The sequence below is a fragment of the Heterocephalus glaber genome, unplaced genomic scaffold (genome assembly GCF_053883595.1).
Source record: "Heterocephalus glaber isolate CG9 unplaced genomic scaffold, H.glaber_assembly_v1.0 deba00001600, whole genome shotgun sequence".
Lineage (NCBI taxonomy): Eukaryota > Metazoa > Chordata > Mammalia > Rodentia > Bathyergidae > Heterocephalus > Heterocephalus glaber.
In genome coordinates, this window is record NW_028258372.1 from 39,032,495 (window position 1) to 39,055,852 (window position 23,358).

Consider the following 23,358-nt stretch of genomic DNA (forward strand, 5'->3'; position numbering starts at 1 on the left):
AAAAATGAATGAAGAAATAAAAATGGCAGCATTAACTGTTTAAGAATGCAATAAATACAGGTAAACTCTTCAGTTGTTTAATGTCATATTGCCCTATCAACAGAGAATATGGCTAATCTTTAAGAGGCAGCTAATAATATACTAGACTGTTAAAAGTTAAAAATACTCCACACTGGGGCAAAAAGATGAAAGTCTGATTTGTTGTTTAGCTCAAAAACTAAAGATAATGTGTTTTATTGTACAGAATACAAACAAGTAGAATAAAATTAGAATAAAATCACACTTAATAGTCTATGGGAATGGCCGGGGATTTAGCTCAGTGGTTCCACCGCCTGCCTCGCAAGTGCAAGATCCCAAGTTCCATCCCTGGTACCAAAAAAAAAAATCAGATCCCTGCAAAGTTTGTCTCCTCTTCTGGTTACAAAGAATGGGAGAAAAAGAGAGGAATGTCATTCTATTTTGGATTTTTTGCCATCAGGTGAACACTGTACTGCAATAAAAGAATTACATATTATTTAGATGCTCAACACCACAGGAACTGAGATATCTTTGGCAAAGCCTGGCCTCATTGAGTCATGAGTTTTAAATGAGAAGAGTAAATAAATAAGAAGGGTGAAAAAACTATTAAGAAAGATAACTAGATGGGGCCGGGGATTTAGCTGGTTGGTTCCACTGCCTGCTTCAAAAGAGCAAGGTCCTGAGTTCAATCCCCAGTACCAAAAAAAAAAGATAACTAGAATAAAAAGGCTCTAAGAAGTAAAAACCTTGAAACAGGGAAAATAATTCTCAAATTAGCCAAATAATCAAACCCTCACTTAAGAAACACTGTGAAAATTTTTGATTGGTACTTAACTATCAAAAGGGATACTATATAATCTTACCAAAATAGTAAAAACCTTTAGCCCCATTCAAGAAAGTGTATCATAAATCATATTTTCCCACAGAAAAACAGCATTTTCCTTCCAAAGAGAATAAGATTCAGATTGCAAGCAGTTCTATAAATTCCCTGCTGAGGTTTATTTTTAATTTCCTTTGCTTTTAAAACTTTAAAATACTTTTACTCTAACCCTTTCAAAACAAAAAGTACAAGAACTAGGCCTGGGGATCTAGCTCAGTGGTTCCGCTGCCTGCCTTGAAAGCGCAAGGACCTGAGAGTTCAATCCCCGGTACCAAAAAAAAAAAAAGTTCAGTTATTTTCCTTAGCACTCAAAAATGTATTCCTTAGGAAAGCAATTACGTAGGAAGCTGAAGCTTCGAAATCCTCAGAGAGATCTGAGAAACATCAGGTAAACATTTTCTTTAGTCCCAGCACTAACTTGGCAATAACAACTTAAAGCAATTTAACAGAACTGTTTCAAAAATAAAATCAACCAGGGTGAGAATAACTTCCAAAGGATATTTTCATAAATGCCACAAAAATTCATTCTCTGAATGATTCTCCATTAGCATCCATATATTTAATGTATTAGAATATTCTTTTAATCTTTCTAATTATAGAGGCTGTCATCATTTTGGGGTCTGGTAATTAGCAAAATGAGTACGTATACTCTAGACAGAGGCTACACAAGTTGTTTCTGAGTCCCTGAAGACAAAAGCAATTAAAAATCTGTGTCAAAAGCACATTCTTATTAGTTTACAAAGAATAACATTAACTAAGGACCAAAGCATTTTTCTAATTGTATATGTTACATGAAACTCAATCATCACAGAATAAATGCACTCACAGGATTTCAACCCAATGCCAGCAGAAATGAGTAATTTTTTGAATTCATATTTTAGTTTACAGATTAAAAAAATTAACACAAAACAAGTGCAAAATTTTAACAATCCAAGCAAGGAAATCTAGCTTAATATTTTATGGCATGTCAGTAATCCTTTCAGTTGAAGGTAGGTTGTTTTTTTTTGGTACCGGGGATGGAACTCAGAACCTTGTGCTTGCAAGGCAGGTGCCGGAACCACTGAGCTAAATCCCCAGCCCATGAAGATAGGTTTTATCAGCCTTAATAAGGATTTGAGAAATACATACTTTGAAACACAATTTACAGATTAGATTACGAGTTCAAGGCCAGCCTGCCCTGAGATACATAGTGGGGGGAGGGTGGAAGGAAGGAAGGAAGGAGGCAGGGAGGGAGGAAAATTTTTGTGCTTAAAGAGCTTCTTCTAAAATAGTCTTAGGTGGGCCAGGGATTTAGCTTAGTGGTTACACTGACTGCTGTGCAAGCGCAAGGACATGAGTTCGATCCCCAGTACCAAAAAAAAAGATAGTTTTAGGTATACAGTTCAAGAGTAAGGGCAGATGACAATAGATGTGAAATGAAAGCACAATGAAATTAAGCTTCTATAACTAAAAAAGACACCACTGTAGCCAGCAACCCCATATATGGTTCCATGATAACAATATTTTTACATGAACCTTGCCATTTCTGGTATATCCACTATACAAAACTTCCTGACTGTATATCCTCTCAAGCAACAAAGTAAGTTTGAAATAATTTCTTCTAATTTAAAAAAATGCTTATATTTGTATACCTACAATGTACCAATAAAAGAATTTAATACAAAAAAAATAAATAAAAAATGCTTATTACTAAAATTTTAGAAAATACGTATTAAAAATTAGCTATAATCTCTGAGAAAACTTGTTGCATTTTGGTATATAAGGTGATCAAAATATACAGTTACTGTTTAGATGTCTTCTTTCCTGAGTGTCTTTACAAGGGTGGAAATAAAATACAGTGAATGGGCTGGGGATTTAGCTCAGGGGTGCTGGTGCCTGCCTCCCAAGGGCAAGGTCCTGAGTTCGATCCCCGGTGCCAAAAAAAAAAAACCCACAGTGAATGCTTCTACTAAGTCTCATCTAATGGAAACACAGGCTTATAAAAACATTCACACTCAAACCTGTAATTCCAGCACTCAGGAGGCTGAGGCAAAAGGATCATTGCAAGCTCACAGCCAGCCTGAACTACACAGCAAGACCTTGTCTCAAAGAAACTAAAAAATATCCACCTTATTCACCATCTCTGACACCCCAAGAGTTCTGGCTCCTCTCCAAAATCAAAATAATCGTGAAAGGTAAATTTTGAACTCATTCAAAACACCAACATCAAGGCAGCTACAAATGCACAACTAAAGAAATAGAGGCAGGCTTCCAGAACTGCTTCAGAAAGGGGCAAGAATGATGGGATAAGGGTATTCAAAGTGTATGTGGGGGGGCCAAGGATTTAGCTCAGTGGTTCCACCGCCTGCCTTGCAAGAACAAGGACCCAAGTTCGATCCCTGGTGGCAAAAAAAAAAAAAAAAAAACAGTGTATGTGGGGGTATTTTGAGGTGAATTAATTAGTGATGTTGTAGGGACGGGTACAGTAGGTAGGGGAAAGACAGGTTGAAGTCCTCACTAAGCATTAATTACTAAGGTAGTTTAGACCTCTGAAGCCAGACTCCAGCAATTAGAAGGGCAAAGGCAACTAAGTTCTTGAGGAATTAGAAACACAAAGCAAAGAACTAACTCAGGATCCAGATAGCTCCCTTAACATAAGAATCGCAAGCTTCCCTTTTACCTAATCCTTTAGCCTAAACTACCTGTCCACAAGGCCCTCAACCAAAGGACAGGGAAAGGTGGCACAGCCAGAAGAAATCCAAGGTTAGGATGAAACACAAGCCAGACAGCCAATCAGATTCCAAGAAGCCTAGGAGGACAAAGATGTCAATAAAGGAGCTGCAGACAAGAAATTCACAGGCAATTCACTTTCTGGAATTCTTCCTGCTCATCCCAGAGTAGCTGTTTGTCATTTCTTATCTCCAAATAAATTGTCTTATTTTAAACTGCTTCTTTAGTTCTTTACCAACACTGGGTTGGGTTGAGCTGCATGTTCCGGCAGAGCAATGGCTTGCTGTCCATCCTGGGACATTGCAGTGTGACACAGCTATGGCATGGGGTCCCCCCCTCCCCCAGTCAGGGTCTCCCTATGTAGTTCAGGCTGGCCCTGAACTATGTACCCCCAGGATGGCCTCGAACTCATGGATCCTCCTTTTTTGGCTTCCTGAGTGCTGGGATTACAGGCATGCACCACTACACCCAGCCTTACAATGTGTTTTTTACTATAATCAATGTTTAAAAATTTTTAAACATTCATTGTATTTTTCAATCACATATCATGTCTTCCCCTTCATTTTGCAAAAGTGCTAATCTTTGTTTTGGTTTTTTTTGGGGGGTGTTAACAGGGATCGAACTCAGGATCTAGCGCTTACAACACAGGCGCAGTGCCACTGAGCTAAATCGCTGGCCCCAATCTTTGTAATTTTAAACTATTAAAAATATTACCTTTTATTATATGTGAACATTTAATATTTCAGTGTACCAACACTTTAAAATTTCCTATTTTCATCATTTAGGTTACAGAATTTCCTTTACTTGCCAGTGTTATTCGTATTATAACAAAGGAGACATATATAATAGAAAGTTGACTTTTAGCTTCAGAGTCAAGTCACAGTTTATATATCCTAGTTACAAGCAAAAAAGAAATCAACTTGATCACATTTGGAAACATTTGGAATATGACTTGCTGGGTGTGATGGCACATGCCTGAAATTCCAGCTACTCAAGAGGCTAAGGCAGGGCCAGGGATTTAGCTCAGTGGTTCAACGCCTGCCTGCCTGCCTGCCTGCCTGCCTCCCTGCCTCCCAAGCGGAAGGTCCCAAGTTCAATCCCTGGTACCAAAAAAAAAAAAAAAATGGCTAAGGCAGAGAGATCTGATACCAAGTTCAAGGCCAACTTAGCCAGACCATGTCTTAAAATGAAATTTTAAAAAGGGCTAGGGATATATAGGTCAGTAGCAGTAGAGCACTGTGTAGCATGTGCATGACTCTTTCTTTGTCTGATCCCAAGCATTGCAAAAAGAAAAATTAATGCTTTTCCTGCCTCCAGAAACACTAGTAGCACATAAATGTGAAAATGGTTTTAAGATGGAGTTTAAATGTTTATCTGCCTTCATAGAACAGTACTGTGGATATTTTACTAAATGCTGTTGAATAAGTAATTCTAACTAGAAAAGTTAATTTTGAAAGTCTCTATAAAGCTAAAAGTACAAAGGGTAAAGTCAAAATTTGGACAAATTTTTGTCAATGAGAAATTTTGGTGACCAAACTTTGTAAACAAAGAGAACAGGTTGGTAAAACACATCCATCATTGTTTTACACTGTCCCACAGGATTTATCTAATTAAGTGATACAAAAACTCCTCAGCTTTACTATTTAAATCCTCCTATGGCCAACAAGAAAGATTATAAAAAGACAGATACCTTCTTTTAAAAAAATCAGCAGGGCACATGACTGTAATCGATTCCAGCACCCTGGGAGGCTAAGGCAACAAGATCACAAACTGGATGGAGCCCAGCCTGGGCAATTCAGTGATTTAATGAAACTGTCTCACACTAAAAAGGGCTGGAGGTGTAGCTTAGAGTGCTAGCCCTGGGTTCAACCCCAAGTACTACAGATAATGATGATGATGATGATGACAACTACGACATTAACCATTAACGATGTTAACAATAAATCCATGCTAAGTTCCAATAGTAGGACATCCTACAAAGTGCCTAACCAGGTTCCTCAAAACTGTTGACAGCATAAACAATCTATGAAACCACACAGCAAAAAAGCTCCTAAAAGAGACAAAGCAGCCAGGTGTGGTGGTACACGCCTGTGATCCCAGCCAGCACTTAGGAGGCTGAGGCACTGAGTTCAAAGCCCAGCCCTGAAATATATACACAGCAAGAGCCTGGCTCAAAAAACCAAAAAGATGCCAGGCGTAATGGCGCACACCTGTAACCCCAGCACTTGTGAAGCTGAGGTAGGAGGACTGCTCCAAGTTCAGGACCAGCCTGGGCTACAAAAAAAAGTGTCTCCAAAAAAAAAAAAAAAAAAAAAAAAATCGACTGAAAAATATCATTTGGTTTGATTTTTGTTTTATGTTCCAAACTCTTCTGACCCCTGCATGGAGCCCCCAGAAAGCAAGACATATTTACTATAATTTTTAAACACTAGTAAAAAAAAAAAAAAATCACAAAAATGACCAAAAAGGTCCAATTCAGAATTTCAGTTATTATTTATATGGTAATAGAGTTTGACCTATAGAAAACACTTTTAATTTTCATTTCACAGAAGCAACAGATAGGTGAAAAATGAACTTTTTATTGAATCCTCTATCAGTTTTGTAATAATCCCTTAACAGAATGAGCACAGAGAGAAAAAAGAAAAAACACAGAGAGAGATGTGGATCTAACTGACCATGGACTGAGTTCCCTGAAGCTATGAGTCAAATGAAAGCTCTCCTTTAAACTGTGGGTGTCAGGCATTGTGCCTCAGCAACAGGAAAGTGACTAATACACAGAGAAACCACTTACTCATAGATCTTACATTAACTCCTGCTTTGCAGAATCAAATATCCCTTTTGTCTACTCCCACAGCTCAAATTTGGGGGCTTAGGACCCCCTTTGAACTCTTAACAACCAAAGACTTCAAATAGCATTAATTTATGTAGGTTATATGCATCAATGTTTATCACAATAGAAACTCCAACTAATTTTTAAAATCAATTACTCTTTAATGTTTAACACAGCTTTATTTTATAAATATTTTGTAAATCTCTGTAAAGTCTAACTTAATAGAAATAAGCTACATTTTCATCTCTTCTGCAATCAGTTGTGGTATGTTGTTTTGGTTCAAAGTATAGGAAGATATGCCTGTAATCCCAGCACTCTGGGAAGCAAAAGCAGGAAGATCATAAATTCAAACCCAATATGGGCAATTTAGACGCAGACTGTTGCAAAAGAAAAAAAAAAATTGGGCTGGGGATTTAGCTCAATGGTTCCGCTGCCTGCCTTGCAAGCACAAGGTCCCGAGTTCGATCCCTGGTATCAAAAAAAAAAAAAAATTGTGCAAAAGAAAAAAATTTTAAAAAGATAAAAGCTGGGAACATAGCTCAGTGTTAAGGCCCTGGGTTCAATCCCCAGTATTGAAAAAGAAAAGTGTATGCAGAAAATCTGGCCTCGCAGATACTTACTTGAAAAGAGGAAGTTCTCTTGGACCCACTGAAAGGGTCTTATGAGCCCGCCTTGAGTCATGCTGGCTGACACCTTGGAAACAGCTGCCCTACTGGACACCCTGCAGGTCATGCCCTCTCATTCATCCCAGCAAAAAACTCTGTCCATGCAGAATTAAAGAGTAGTGCTTCAAGTGTGTTTTCTATTCACTCACAGTGATCCCTTCACCATTTGTATACCAATGTATTTTTTTTCTAATTTTTTTTAGACAGAATCTCACTATGTAGTTCAAATTGTCCTTGAACTCACTATGTAGCCCAGGCTGCCCTCCAACTCACAATCCTCCTGCCTCAGCCTCCTAAGTGCTGGGATTATAGGTGTACACCACAACTGGCTGACAATATTTTTAGAAATGGTATACCTGTATTAACCCAGTCTTCCCTAAACTCCTTCCATCAAAAAAATCCTTGCAAACAAAACAATCATTTGTGGCAAGGCATGGTGATGCCCACCTGTAATCCCAGCACCAGGGAGGCTGAGGCAGGATGATTTCCATTGACTTGGAGGCCAGCTTGGACTATATAGTGACCCCAAGACTGGCCTGAACTACAGATTAAGAGCCTGTCTCAAAAAAAAATCATTTGTGGACCTTTAATAGTTTTATTAAAAATAGTAATAAGGAATGGGAAAATTTGTTAAAATTAGAATTCTTAAATTGTTACAGCATAGACAGGGCTGGAGAAAGCCATCAGTTTTAAAGAATTTATTGCAAAGGATATTTTATCTTCAAAATATTAAATACTTGAGAAGTCAAAGGATTCTTCTATGGATCATCTATTAGTCAACTAAAACATAGCATTTATAAAGGGTCATGCCATGCCATCGTAGTTACTTTTTAAGCACTAGGCTCATTAAATTTCCTTTTTACCACTTTCAATCAAACTTGGCCAACTGGGCTGGGGGACGGCATAGCGGCAGAGTGGTGCCTCAATGTGCAACTGAACATGCCAAGCATATTCAATCCCTGGCACTGGGGGCATATATACCAACAATAATTTGTATTTGTAAATAGACCTTAATTTGTGTCAAAACCAGAAGGAAACATAAAGTGGCCCTTTCATGGATCTTCCCAAACCTCAACAAACAAAGTTTCCTGACAAGGCACTTCATAGGAACTAGCAACTACCATTTTGTTTATAAACAGAATAAGGGAGCCGAAGAGACCACATGGATACATTTTTTATTCTTTCAAAATTTCCCCAAAAGAAGTCTTCTAAAATTACCTCCTGGAGGGACGCATACAGATGCTGGTGTATCTATCCCCAAAGTCTTATCAGACCTATAATGAAAGGTCCTCTTAGAATTTTACCAGGAGTGCCAGGTGTGGTGGTGCATGCCTGTAATCCTAGCACTTGGGAAGCTGAGGCAGGAGGATTGCTGGGAGTTGGAGGCCAAGCTTAAGTTCAAGGGTAGCCTGAACTATAAAACTATACAGCATGACCCTGTCTCAAAAAACCACCCAAAAAAAAAAAAAAAAATCACAAAGAGGATGCTAAGAAGCCTCAATTCCTAAAACAAGTCATCTTTCACCTAAATGGGCTGCCATCAAGTTGTGGTCTAGTCATAAAAAATGAATGAGAACTCATTATTTCTTTTAGGTCACTGATAGACACCATCACTGAACAGGACCAGAAGAAATTTCAGACCCTTTTCTCCCACTGCAATTATAACTGGGGCACTATCATTTCGACATGCTTGCACCAAACCATGTTACCATAAAGTAGCTATATAATGTCACAGTTTTCCCTGAGAGAAGTAATCTAATAATTAGTTTTGATCTGTTTTCTTCCATACCTAGGATACCAATGAAGGAAAAACAATGTCTGGCAGAAAACTGAAGCTGCCAAGGTTTAGAAAAAACCAAAAAGATCCCAAAACTGATTTGTTTTTAAAGGGGGAATGGTTTAGGGAAGAGGCTGGACTCTGCCCTCTTAACCTACCCTAAGCAATACTCAAACTGATCTGGGCAACACCGGCAGGGAAAGTTAAACATCCCACACCCTAACTTTAAGGCCTCATTAGACTATAAATACACGGTCTACCTTTGCTCCTTTACAGACTAGACACTCAGAGATTCAAAGCTAGGATTGGGAAAGGAACAGCAGTGAAAATAAAAATCAGCCCAAACCCAAAGGAAATACTAACAGATTACAAAATCTTTATTGTGTGTTCCCATCTAAAGACACTTTGCAATTCTACTTTAAAGTGAAAGGAAAGGCAAAGTGTAGGTAACTCAGGCCTATAATCCTAGCACTCTGGGAGACTGAGACAGGAGAACCAAAGTAAAAAATTTGAGCCCAGCCCAGGGAATTTAGCAACCCTGCCTCAAAAATAAATAATTTTTTTTTACAATGGGCTGGTGATGTAGCTCAGTATGAAAGCCCTGGGATCAGTCATACCTATTGTGTTTTTTTAAAAAAAGGCTGAGGAAAAAAAAAAATTTTTTAAAGGCTGAGGGCCGGGGATTTAGCTCAGTGGTTTCGCCGCCTGCTGCACAAGTGCAAGGACCCGAGTTCAATCCCAGGTACCAAAAAAAATAAATAAAAAAAATTTTTAAAAGGCCATGTATTTCTCTAGATACAAATATTTAATAGCTATTTAGGCCTGCTATAATTAAGATATACCAACTGAACCTGACACAATAGCCCAGTCCTGACAGTGGCCCACAGTTATAATCTCAGCTACCCAGGGGGCTGAGGCAAGACTGCAATTTTGAGGCCAGCCTGGACAATTTAGCAATATCATGTCTCAAAATAAAATTAAAAAAAGATACTTTGGGAGCTGAGGTAGGAGGATAACAAGATCAAATCCTACCTGGGCAACTCAGCCCCTGGTCTCAAAAATATATATATAAATAAAATAAAAAAGATGAGGACACAGTAGCTAGCTCAGTAGTATCTAGATGCCCCCCCTCAAAGCCTCATGCAGTTATCAGTGGGGTTTTTCAGAGGTGGCTGGATCTAGGGTGTTGTGATGCTGGGATTAAGGGTATGTAATTACTGAATTAGCTCTCTGATTGGTTTAGCATAGTTCTGGGTGTGGATAATGGGAAGGCCCACCAGGGATATGGGTGGTACCACCCAAAAGGTGAGCAGCCTAAAAGGGATAAAAGGGAGAGGGCAAGCTGCTGCTGCTGCTCTTGCTGCTTGCCATGGACTATTTCTCCTCTGTGATGCCCCCTGCCATAGAGCCAGCCGCCTGTGGACTAAACCTCTATAAACTGAGCTGAAATAAATTTTAACTTTCAGAGTTGGGTATTTTGTCTCAGCAACGAGAAAAGTAACTAAGACAAGCACCTTGGGTTTGATGCCCAGAACCCCTCTCAACATACACACACATGCGCGCATGCAGAAGCTAGTTCTGTGGTAGAGTGCTTGCCTATCATGCACCAGCCCCTGGTTTCAATCTACAGTAACCGCCCCCTCCCCGCCAAAAAGAAAAAGATACATTAAATGTAAGCCTAATATGGAAAGTGAAAATATAGCTGGCTGTGGTGGCACATGCCTGTGATCCTAGCTAAGGCAGGAGAATCAGCACATGTTCAAAGTCAGCCTGTACTACAATGAGTTCAAACTCAACCCTGTCCCAGTCAATCAATCAATCAAAAGTTTGAGATGCGATATGTATGATCCCTAATAGCCACATTTGAAATAAAAAGATGGAACCGAACCTGAAATAGCTCAGTTGACTCCACTAAACATTGAAAGTTTAACAAGGCAAACTGCCAATCTACACAGTATTTCTGACTACTGTGATTTCAATCCCGGGGTCCCCCTCAAGGCACCACGCTGGAAGCAGAGATTCAGCCCCCACCTCTAATAGACATTATGCCTACTAGCACCTAGATCTTAGACTCTGAAGCCTCCAAAATTGTGAAGATAAAATTCTACCAGAATTGTAAAGATAAATTCCTATTCTAAAAAAAAAAAAAAAGCTTTCATTCGCTAGCTAATAAAAAATCTTGATAAGTCATTATTATATAAATCAAAGATATTTTACAAATGGAAGAAGGGGACTCACAAGATTAATGGGGGGGGGGATAGTTACAGAGGAATGGGCTGCCTTCAAGTACAATTTTTTAAAACCCCAAACCCACACCCTATACAAATCCTTGAAGCCAGCCTCCCCCTGGAAAACCTGGTGGTTCTCCATTTGTCTAAAATCCATCACAATATGGATGAGAGCCTCTATGAGAAGAATGGCTTACATACCTGGAATTTTACCAAGTAGAAGCTATACTGTGACAATTTGTCATAGCCTTTCTCGTTATCCACCACCCTATCCCGTGCCCCACAAATACATAGATACCAGGGTAATAGTCCTGAGAGCCTATCCTCTCAGTTTCTCCTTCCAAGTTAAATCCTGGCAAGGACAAGATGTTGCCATCTGGTTTAAATATCACCAAATGATGAGTTGGTATAACCACACAGAAAATGGGAGGACCGTGCCTTAAAGACCTTGTAATTATGTCGGTTTGATAGGGATTTGTCCTATTTCTGGAATTACATGATTAGAGTAAAATTGTAATGTTTCAGTATCTGTTGCCTGTAGTACACAGTAATGCATCAGAAGAATATGTGTTTAATAAAGAGCTCCAACCAAGTGCTCAAAACACACTAATTTAGACTTTAGTTCTCTGAACATTACAATTTGGTCAAGCCAGTGAGATGGCAAGATTCAACTTAAGAATGCACAAAAATAAAAAAAATTTAAAAAAGAATGCACAAAAATATGCCTAGGGCCACACAAATAACATAGCTATGGAGAGAAATCTTAGCCTAGATGTCTACTCCCAACTAAAATACCTAATATTTGAAGATTTATAAATTGGGGAGTATTTTACACATCTAGAAAGCATTTTTAAATTCTTTGATTCAAGACACACAAGGGCCGGGGATTTAGCTCAGTGGTTCTGCCGCCTGCCTCACAAGCAGAAGGACCAGAGTTTGATCCCCAGTACCAAAAAAAACAACAACAACAACACACACACACACACACACACAAAAGCTACATTAAAGTCTCAGCACGAACACAGAATATATGGGTCCACCTGAGAGGTAATGTCATGAGGTCCAACAACAGAAGATGTATTTGAACAAAAATCTGGGGAATTCACATATCCATAATTATACAGGGAGCTGGACATGGTGGTGCACACCTGTAATCCCAGCACTCCAGAGGCTGAGGCAGGAAGTTCACCATGAGTTCAAGGCCAGCCTGAACTGCAGAGTGAGACCCTGTTATAAAAAAAAGAAATTTAAAAAATTAAAAAAAAAAAAAATATATATATATATACACATAAATATGGTCCCCTTCAATTTGCCTGGATTCTGCAACATCGGTTATCCCAAACTAAGGGAAATGAAAATAACTATTAACACTTCCTAACACAAAGCTCACCAAACACAAACTCCTGCCTCTATACGCACACTGCACAAGGCACACACATACCTGTAAATGTTCTGGAATAATCTAACATATCTACCAGAAAAAATGAGGCTTCACCTAAGACAACTGAGGGTTAACATTCTATATATTCTAGTTTTGATGCTGAGCTTTTGGCTTTTCAAGGTCTACTTTTTTATAACTCCCTTCGCTTTTTTCTTTTCTTGGTACCGGGGATCAAAATGAGGACCTTTCGCTTGTGAGGTGGCCTGCAGCACCACTGAGCCAAATCCCCGGCCCTCCCTTCGCTTTTTTTTTTTGGTACCGGGGATTGAACTCGGGTCCTTGCGCTTGCGCAACAGGCAGCGAAACCACTGAGCTAAATTCCCGGTCCCCCTCCCTTCACTTTTAAGGAAAATAAAGGATATATACTTAGCACTAACCTTTGTTCACTAAATATGTTCCCAGACTCTTTTTAGTAATGGGCAAATAAACCCTTGGGATTTAAGCTTCTTGTAATCCATCAATTAATCTAGACAGCAGCCCTAGGTCAGTGTCAGGTCCCTTTGTAGCAGATGAGAAGGCACACATTGTAGTAAACTGACTTTGTCCAAGGTCATGATGGAATTGGATTCAAAACTCTACCCTCTTGTTTTTAAAAATCTACAAATAGGGCCGAGGATTTAGCTCAGTGGTTCCAGCACCTGCCACACAAACACAAGGTCCTGAGTTCGATCCCCGGTACCAAAAACAAAACACACACACACACACACACACACACACACACACACATAAATAAATAAATAAAAATCTACAAATAATACTTGTCCTTCTTCTCATAATAAAAGAATGACATTTAAGAATAAAATAGTCTTCTGATAACTAATTTTTATCCCTCAAAATATTCCTTAAATTTTACAGCATTTTATAAAAGAATACACCAAATGAAATGGAATCAACAAGTTCCAAAAGATGTGATCTGCCTGGATGCATCTTCTATCTAGGAATTAAAATTATTATTTCAGGAAGGAGAAGGAACCCTTAGATCTTAAAAAAATACAGGTAGAAAATACATTTTTTGGTAGAAAATATTAAGAAGCTAATTTTTAAATTACTCATTTTAAAGGAAATACTTTTGAGCTGAAAGTCAAACTATCATGCTGCACAGAAAAGTGAACCTAACAACCTAATCACCAACTCAATGGACTCCCAATTATCACTTCCCTAACACTCTTTTGTGGGAAAGGGATTTCTTTCCATTTCTTGGTTACTCCTGACTCCCAACTCTGTTCTCTCAGGCTAAATACCACTCTGACCAGAAGGCTGCTTCCCAAGAGGAAAAGTTGAGATAAAGTCTCGCCAACACAGAAATGGAAAGATAGCAGAGTGTAACAGTGCTCGTCAGGAAATGCCCTTTACCCGTTCCCCACTGCTGCCCTCGAGGATGGCCAAGTTTCTTCACAGGTTCCAAAATGTGTAACTAAGCAATAAAGCCACTGGGTAAAACTGAGAAATGCAATCCCTACATTAACTGGGCAAAGTGACCACCACTCACTAAAGGCTAGACAGCTCCCTCTGAATTGCTCAAATGTCATCTATAATCTGCACAGGACAAACTCAGGCAGGCTGTTCACTATAACTGAGTTACGAGTTCTCCCTCAGCTCCAATGCTGCTCTCTGCTCTTATATCCAAGAAAGTAGCTATTCCAGGCATTTGTATACGCTTGAAATTTTTATAATAAAAATTTTAAAATTTATACCCCAGTAGTGATGTCTCTGGTAGAATCAAGTCAGTCAGTCTTTAAATAAAAAAAGCTTACGTGATTTTTTTTTTAAAGGAATTTTTTAAAAAATGAGATAACACTAAGGCAGTGTGTAAAGATATATGGCAACAGTACTTTCGGAGGAATGGTCTACAACTAAAGACTTGAATGTGTAACCAAGTGAAGTGGTCGTCATTTCTAGTCCCAGTTATTCTGAAGCTGAGGCAGGAGGATCACCTGACCCTAGGAGTTCGAAGACAGCCTGGGCAACAAACATAGCAAGATCTCATCTCTGCAGAAGAAAGAAGATCTATGTTTAAACCACAGTGGAGGGGAAATGGACTTGAAAGAATGCATTTAGTCAAATTCCACATTTTTTCCAAACATCTTACAACTGTGGAACTAAAATGTCTTACTTTCCTAGAGGCAGCTTTTCTTCATTAGTCTGGTCTAACTGAAAAACTTGGATGAAAAAAAAAAAAAAGAAAAACTTGGATGTAAGAAGCAAATTCACCATAGAACTCATCTAATACCTGATAGCAAAAAAAAAAAAACAAAAAAAAACCCCCAAAAAACAACAACAAAAAAAAACCATTTTGGAAGAAATTCTGGTAGTGAACAGAGACGTGCATTTTCTCTCCAATCCAACACTAGTATACAGTAGTTAACACTTAAGAGTCCTTATTAGGAACCAGGAGTGGTAGTGCATGCCCGTAATCCCAGCACTTAGGAGGCTGAGCCAGCCCGGGCTACACGGCCAGTTCAAGGCCAGCGTGGGCTATGTAGCAAGAGCCCTGTCTCAAAAACAAAAATAACAAAAAATCCTTATAGGTTGTATACAATTTTCATATCTAAAACAAGATTTTCACAACTCAGATTTTCAAAATTCAGTTACTAGTTCTTCAAACTTTAAAAAAATCAAAAATTAATGGCAGTAGCTGGGGAGGTAGCTTTTCCAAGATGTCACCCATCCACCCGCCACCACTTACCCCAAAGGACTCATCACTATGCCTTTGATGATTCCTCTTCAAGGAACCCAAATTTAACAGAAATTTCAAAAAACAGAACCCTCCAGTTCCTAAAATTAATTCCACCTAATTTTTAAAAAAATTTTACAGTCAGCAATAATCTGCACCTTACACAAGCATGTAAGCATGATCTACATAGGACACCTAATTAGAAAAGAAAAACCACACAACTTCACACAAACCAAATGGACTGTGGAAAGGCCTTGGCAGGTTTAGTGCTTTTGCAAACCTGGAGGTGGCATCTGGAAAGCGTACACAAGTGGCCTTCCAGGAACCCCAAAGTACCAGCGCCCTACTTAGCACTTTCATTTGGGGGCACAGGCGTTCTCCTATCCTTTCTCTAGCCAACCTTCACGTGGAGCAATTAAGAAAGTGACGAGGCTACAAAAGCGCTTAAAACGACCCTATTATTACAACACATACACCATGTTCAATTTTTGTTTTTGTTTTTTTTGGTACCACAGATCGAACTTGGGACCTTGCTCTTGCAAGGCAGGAGGCGGCACCACTGAGTTGAGCTAAATCCCCGGCCCCACCATGTTCAATTTCTGAAAATCAAAAAGCCTACAGTATTTCTTTACCTTTCTAAAAGAAATTCCCTCACTGACAGATTTCTGCCTATTTAAATATCCCAAACATCACGGGCTTTGTTACTGTTCCCCACATCAAACAAACAAGTTATCACTGATCTAACAATCAGAAATAAGGACTAGTAATTTTCTTTTTTAAATTAGCTTCTAAATAAAAACATTCAAACTCTCGCTTTGAGTTCATTTAGTAGTTTTACTTTTCAAAAACATTACTATACATTTATAACACTTTGCTATATTAAATTTTCCTCTTTAAAAAGGTTTAGACCTCCTTTTCGTTTATTTTTTGAGATAGGGTCTCACTATGTATTTCAGACTGGTCTTGAACTCATTATGTAGCTCTGGCTGTCCCAAACTTGAAGTGATCCTCCTGCCTCAGCCTCCTGGAGTGCTGGGATTACAGGCATGTGCCATCCCACCCAGCCACATGTTTAAAAGCAGATTCTATAGTTACAGGAATAAAATGTTTCCAATGGAGGTGCGGACAAGATTCTTTTGCGGACTCATGTATTCACAGTATCACACACACTCCATTCTAAAGGTCTGTTAATTTTGTTGATCAACTCACCAAGAGTTACAACTACGTGGATATGTTCCTGGCTCCTAGTGTGCCAAATTTAACACTGGTAAATCAAATCTAGGTAAATACCTACTCAAAGACTACAACAAATGGTATTTTCTTTCCTTTCTTTTTTCTTTTTTTTGAGATGGGGTCTCACTATATAGTCCAGGTTAGCCATGAACCCACTACGTAGCCCAGGCTGGCCTCAAACTTGTGGTGATCCTCCTGCCTCAGCCTCCCAAGTGCAGGGATTACAGGTGTGTACCACCAAGCCTGGCTATTTTTGCTCTATTTAAGGCAGACACTTGTGACCTAGAATTGCAGGACTCAATCCAAACTCCTATCACCTTCTTCTCCTGGGCAGTATAGTCCTAAATTTGTCTTTAAAAGCAGTTACAGCCAGGCGTGTTGGTACACACCTGTAATCCCAGCATTCAGGAGAGATTTAAGAGGACTGCATGAGTTCCAGGCCAGCCTGGGCTAGATAATGAGTTCAAGACCAGACTCTACCAGGTGAGACACTGTCTCAAAAAACAACAAACAGGGCCAGGATTTACCTCAGTGGTTTGGCCACCTGCTGTGCAGGCGCAAGGACCCAAATTCAATCCCAAATTCAATCCCCTGTACCAAAAACAAAAAAAACAAAAAAAAACAAACAGGCATAGCACCTGCCTTACAAGCACAAGCGGTACCAAAACAACACTAACAACAAACAAACCAAAAAAAAAAAAAAAAGCAGTTATAAATAGGAACTGGGTTTCTTTTGAGGGAGATACTAATGTTCTAAAATTGACTGTGACGATGGTTATGTATTTGTGAAAACACTAAAAACCACAAAACACATGCTATATATTGGTGAAATACAGTATTTTTAAAAAGTTCTTCCTGGGCCAGGGATGTAGCTCAGTATCGCAGAGCCTGCCTGGCAAGTGCAAGGCCCTGGAGTTTGATCCCTGAGGGAGGAGGATCTCAAATTCAAGGCCAGGTTGGGCAAATTAGGGAGACCACTGCTCAAAATAAGTGAAAAAGGGCCAGGGATGGAGTTCAGTAATAAAACACTCACCTAGCTTCCAGATGGCCCTGAGTTTAATCCCCAGTACCACAAAGAATATTTCTATTGATAAGCCTTTTTCTCCTAGTGTCAAAGGTTTAAAGTGGCTAGAGAATAACCACAACAGGTGAATTACTGTATGACTAAAGACAGTAGCCAGGTGCCATGGCACACACCTGTAATCCCAGCACTCAGGAAACTGAGGCAGGAGGATTGCCTCTGGTTTGGGACAGCCTGGGCTACATAGTGAATTCAAGGCAAGCCTAAACTACTAGTGAGACCCTGTCTCAAAAAAAAAAGATAGTAGGCCGGGGATTGTTCTGCCACCTGCCTTGCAAGTGCAGGGTCCCAAGTTCAATCCCCGGTACCAAAAAAAATTTAAAAATTAAAATAAATAAATAAATAAATAATAGTAGAAAAACAGTGGAGAATGTATCTCTGTGGTAGAGTGCTTGCCTACCATAAATGAGGTCCTGGGTTCAATCCCCAACACCACCACAACAAAAACAAACCAACAAACAAACAGAGGGTAAGACCAAAGTCAAACCCAAAAAACAGGTTGGAATGGGCATAAATGAGCCCACTAACACTTCTACCATAAAAGGGAATTTATATTTAAGTTCTTCCTTGTTCTCTATGGGTAGAACCAAGAGGTTCACTCAAAGATGCTAACTGTATTAAAACAAAGCAGTTTTATATTTTGCCTATAAAGATGAAAGGATCAAACTAGTGACCACAGGAAGTTAAACTGAAAAAGAAAAGGTTATTATTGCCATCTGGGATTTGATTTAAAGCTCTCACTTTTGGGCACTGCCAAAGAAATCTGGGGAATCTCCCTATCTACCGCCAAATGTTAGATGTTTGGAGGCAGTATAAAAAGTTATTAAAGCCACCAAATACATATAACTCCTATGAAACTTGGGAAATTCAAAAAGAATTTACTGAACAGTCAACTATTTTTTTTTGCCTATAGTTGTTATACATACCCCTAAAATTAAATGAACCTTCTCCAAATACGACAAAGTGATGTGGAAAATATTCTATGTCCTTAAACAAACATCTAAGCATATGAAGGAGGAAATTAAAATTTGTCTTTTGAAGGTAACAAAGTCAGAAACCAGATTAACTGTAAATTTAAAAATGTCTCAGCTCAAAAAACAACCCTGGTTGTCTTATATACTTGATATATTTTGAAACAAAAGTCTTATTTCTCCCCTTAAACTATTTGAATATAGTTATTCTGACTTAAGATTTTCATCCTATTTATCCTGCTATGTTTTCACAAACTCCTATGCTCTCACATACAAAGTAATCTGAAGAGCCACCATCCTAAAGCAAGCAGTTTAGGACTCTCACTCAGAAAGCGCCTATAAACTGAGATTAAGTATGATTAATTAAAGGTACCAAGAACAAGAAACATATGCTTTATAATTCTCTCTTGCCTAACAAGTAAAATGCCAAAAGCCCCAATTCCCCTGTTTAAGACAGCCCACTGGTGTTCCAAAAACTCAATGAACAAAAATCACCCAATAAATACAAGCAGTATAAAGAAGTCAACATAAAAAATATTTCTCTGGGAAGGTTTTTTGTTTTGGGGGCGGTTTGTTGCTGCTGTATTTCAACTATAGGAAACCACTTGTTCAAGGCTAGTTTTCCTAAAACCAAACAGTTTCTAAAACAAAGACTGTTTACCTCTCTTAAGCAGTCTTTGTTTCAAAAAGACCCCCTTTTTAAGAGCTACAACTTCTTGAAAGATTTCCCGTTTAGTGGTTATATCAACACCAAATACTCCTAAACTCTTTCCATTTGGCATAGTAGTTTGTTAAACAAAGGAGGAAGCAAGCCCCCTCTACACAAAGGAGGTCTCCAAAACAGAGCCTTGGTTGTTTGTACATTATTTGTTCCTCACTACCCCCTTTCTGTAGCATAAAGTATTCTCAATACAAAATGGTGGCCATCATGTCTGTCTGACATTCAGAGTGGGGAAAGGCAGTACAATCGCACATTTTGCAGAGTGCCATTAATGTGCTAGTCTAGGTGAAGAAACGGGTAGCCAAACCTAACCACAGCAACACTATCTTTTTGTGAAAAGGGGCTATGAATACCAAACAAGATAAAGGAATTTACCCTAGCCCTAGTATACCACAATACCAACATGGAGGACAACTCCCAAGAACCTAACTCCTCACATTTTGGTTACCAACAACTTACTCAAATTTGCCTAATTTCTGAATAAGGTCCCATTAAGGCAAATGTCCTATATTCATATTCGACTTTCCTAGCATCTTACAGAAAGCTAAACTGCTAAATGTTTGAAACGACCTATTCTTCAAGAATTAAAACCTTGGCTCTAAGCAGCCCCGGGTATAACTTCTGCAGGCCTCTTTACACTAAAAGCAATGTACCGTGCTCCTCTTAAAGCAGCGATAACCAGCCTTGTTCACTATACCAGGGAAAAAAAGGGGGACCTATTTTCAAAACACTACCCCCCTACTAGCTGGCCACATATTTCATCTCTTATTTGTCAACTTGTCCAAAAAAACTCAAGTATGGTGTCTTGTTTTTAATTGTGGGGGAGGGGAGAGGGGAGGAGGGAGGCAAAGGAGGACTTATTCCGGGACCTTCCTTCAAAACAGCGTCCCAAAAGCCAGCGAAGAGCGAGCCCCAGCAACTCCAGGGATCATTACAAAGAGCAAGTTGAAGGGGAAGGGGAAGGGGAAGGGGTGGGGGTGGGGCTGGGGTCCCCAGGGCGGGGACGAGAGGGAGGCGGTTAAACCCCCTCCAACCGCCGCGGCCAGTCCAACCGTCGCTCGGGCCGGCTCCAACCCGGACCTTCCCAAGGGTGGGCGCAGGCACAGCGACGTCGGGCACCCAGCTCGGGCCGGGGGGCGGGGCGGGGCGAGCCGGGCGGTCCCCGGATCGCGGGCAACACCGCCCCCAGCCCCCGCCAAGGACCTGACAGGGGACTTGGACTTCGGAGGCCGGGCCGGGCGCCCGCCAAACCCTCCGAGGTCCCGGCCGCAACGCCGCCCACACCCCAGCCCCACGGCCCGGGCTGCCGTCCCCGCCGCCCCCCGGTGCCCCTCGACACTCGCGTCCCCAGAACACGTCCACCGCAGGCCCGGCCCAGGCTCCTCCCCGCCCGGGCAGCGCCGGCCGCCCCTCCGCGACCCCGGCCCAGGGGGCACCTGGAGGCCCGGGCCGCGCGGCGTGGGGGCGCCCGGTCCGCAAGGTGGGGTGCCCAGGTGAGGCCCGCTCCGGGCCGCCGCCGCCGCCACACAAAGGACCAGGGGCTCCCGCCGCCATATTGAAAACTTTCCTCCTCGCACGACAACTCGCGAGTCCCCCGCCCCCACCCCACCCCACCCCCGCACCCCTCGCTCCACGCCGGGCCCGGGGCTCGCAGACGGCCCTCGAATCCCGCCACCTCCATCCGGAGGCGGCGGGGCCCCGCGGCTCCCCTCACCTCCCACCCAGAGCGGCCCCGACTGCGACCCCGGCAGCCCCAACGCGACGAGGCCCACGGGCGCCCCCGGCTGAGCCCCACGACCTCGCTCCCCAGCCCGGAGCGGGGCCCGGGATGCTGGGTGACTCACCGGCGGCGGGCGCACCTTACAGATCCCGGTCTGCTCTGCGATGGGCCGGATCTTGTGGATGAAAGCGAAGGGGTCCGCGAACTCTTCCCAGCTGGGCTCGAAGACCGGACACTCGGGGGGGGGCAGGAACTCGCCCAGCGGGCCCGGGCCCCCGAGGGGCATCGCCGGGCGCGGGCCCGGGGGCAGCACGGTGGCCGGCTCCATCCTGTGGGGCTAGCGGGGGCGAGGACGGGGCTGTACAGGCCTGGCGCTGGCGACACCGAATCCGACTTGGACCAGCAACGGCAGCACCTTGGGCTTTTTCCTGCGACGACGTCTTGCCGCTAACCCACGCTGTGCGCCTCCGCCGCCACGGCGAGGAAAAAGAGTCCCACCCCCACCCCCACCCCCACCCCCTGCGCTGAGCTCCCCGCCCCGCCCTTGAATCGGGAGGGACCGGGGCCTGCCTTCTGGGGATGAGATGATCCTGATGGTTCAGTCCACCCAACATTTATTGATCATTTACTACCTGTCAGAGTCCCTCCCCTCAAGAAGTTAATAGTCTGATAGAGAGGATCAGACACATAACGCGATCAGTCAATCGCAGTCAGTACTCTGCCAGGATAGAAGTAAACACTTCGCAAGCCCCAAGAGGGCAGAAACAGCAAGGGGATTGGAGGAGGATTTTTCTAGGCAGGGAGAACAGCTTGAACATAAGAGCAGCATGGAGGTGAGAAAGCAATAGTCATGAGGATGATCATCATTTCGACCAGTTTTCATATCCAGTTTCATAGCGCTCTAAGTGCTTTGCATGATTAATCATCTGACCTACACAACAACCCTGTTCTTATGTGTTTCACAAATAAGGTTTATGCAGTTTGCCCAAATCCATAGGACAACCATGTTCTACTATACACATTAATGGGGCCTAAATTAAGGCAGTGGTGCTACTGATTAGAAAGAAGGGATGCAAGTGTAGGAAATAAAATTAGGACACAGAGACAGAATGGGAAGAAACCCCGAGGTGTGAAAGATGATTCCAGTGCCTGCCATACCTGCCTAAGTGGATGGGCCCATCAATGTTGCCTGGATGTTCACGCTGAAGATACTGCCACAGGAAGTCACTCTAGGGAAGAGGATAATGTGTTTACTGCGGGACATACTGAGCTTGGTACATGGAGCTGGAGGTTCCCAAAAGGCCGAAGAACAGAATCTGAAGGGGAAAGATCGGAAGTGGAGATACAAACCTGGGAGAGCCTAGCCTATTTGGGCTGCCATTATTTACATAAGGCTGTGGTGTGTAAGGCATTATTCTATGCACTTTGTGTATTTCAGCTCACTGGTCTTCCCAGTAATCCTACTGGGTAGGTACTGCTGTTATCCCCACTGTGCAGACAGAACAGGCAATGGAGGCTCAGAGAGGTTAAGTAACTTGAAGAGATATGAACACAGGAACTTGGGGGGGGGGGGCGTTATATTTGAGTATCTGGCTCCAAAAAGAGGAGAAAGTTCGAAAAGAACTTCAACAAAGAAATCACCTCTTTTATCCAGAAAGCAGCCAAACTCATTGAAGGACTGTTTGCCAGCGCCTCTATAAAGAGGGGTCCATAAAGTCTTAGTCCTATTTTCAGTTTCACCAAGAGAAAGGAAGTCTATACCCGAAAGGAGAAAAAGGCCTCCTCTTAGATAAAATTCCCAGAGGTACTTGGGGTACAAAAAAGTTCACAGTGTTCTTGGAGAAAGTAGACCTTTTCTTAGCTCTTTAGGGCTTTTGGACCTGGCTAAAAGCCTTTTCCTGCTCCCCAGTGCAACAGAGGCTCAAGCAAAGGAGGCAGTTGGCATCCTATCAGAAAAAAATCACTGATGGTAGGAGACTAACAAATTCTATGGCTAGACATGGTGGCACAAACCCATAGTCCCAGAACTGGGAAGGCTGAGGTAGGAGGGTCACCACGAGTTCAAGGCCAGCCTGGGTTATATAGTGAGTTCAAGGCTACCCTGAATTACAGAGCAAGACCCTGTCTCAAAACAACAACAAAAAGTTACAGTGATAGAATCTAGGTCAGTGATGGCAAACTTTTAGAGGAACGTGGGAAAACTGCAAGCTAAAACCCACTTATTTATTGCAAAGTAACAACACTGTCATTAAACCTGCATCTTGAGGTTTTAGTTCAGAAAAAACAACTCATACATTAATATCTCTCATCTTAAAAGAGAAACACAGCAACAGCTGTTACAGATACAGCTTTGTATAGAAAAGTAGTTTGCATTTGGCATGCTTTTGCCCAATTGTAATGTTTTTCGTTG

The 23,358-nt window shown here is 41.5% G+C and overlaps 1 protein-coding gene across 2 annotated transcripts in view; it reads right to left on the minus strand.

The window, feature by feature from the left end:
• The window catches only part of Kdm5b (lysine demethylase 5B), an 82,451-nt gene extending 60,983 nt beyond the window's left edge, over positions 1 to 21,468 (minus strand). The window contains exon 1 of one of the 2 annotated variants that reach the window (XM_087193902.1): positions 21,073 to 21,468. In XM_087193902.1, coding sequence (XP_087050028.1) covers positions 21,073 to 21,276 — 204 coding nt within the window. In that variant the 5' untranslated portion in view covers positions 21,277 to 21,468. Of the gene's footprint in view, positions 1 to 20,664; positions 20,684 to 21,072 lie in introns of those variants that run through there. The other variant, XM_087193903.1, reaches the window with a different exon arrangement.
• Between the last annotated feature and the right edge of the window lie 1,890 nt (positions 21,469 to 23,358).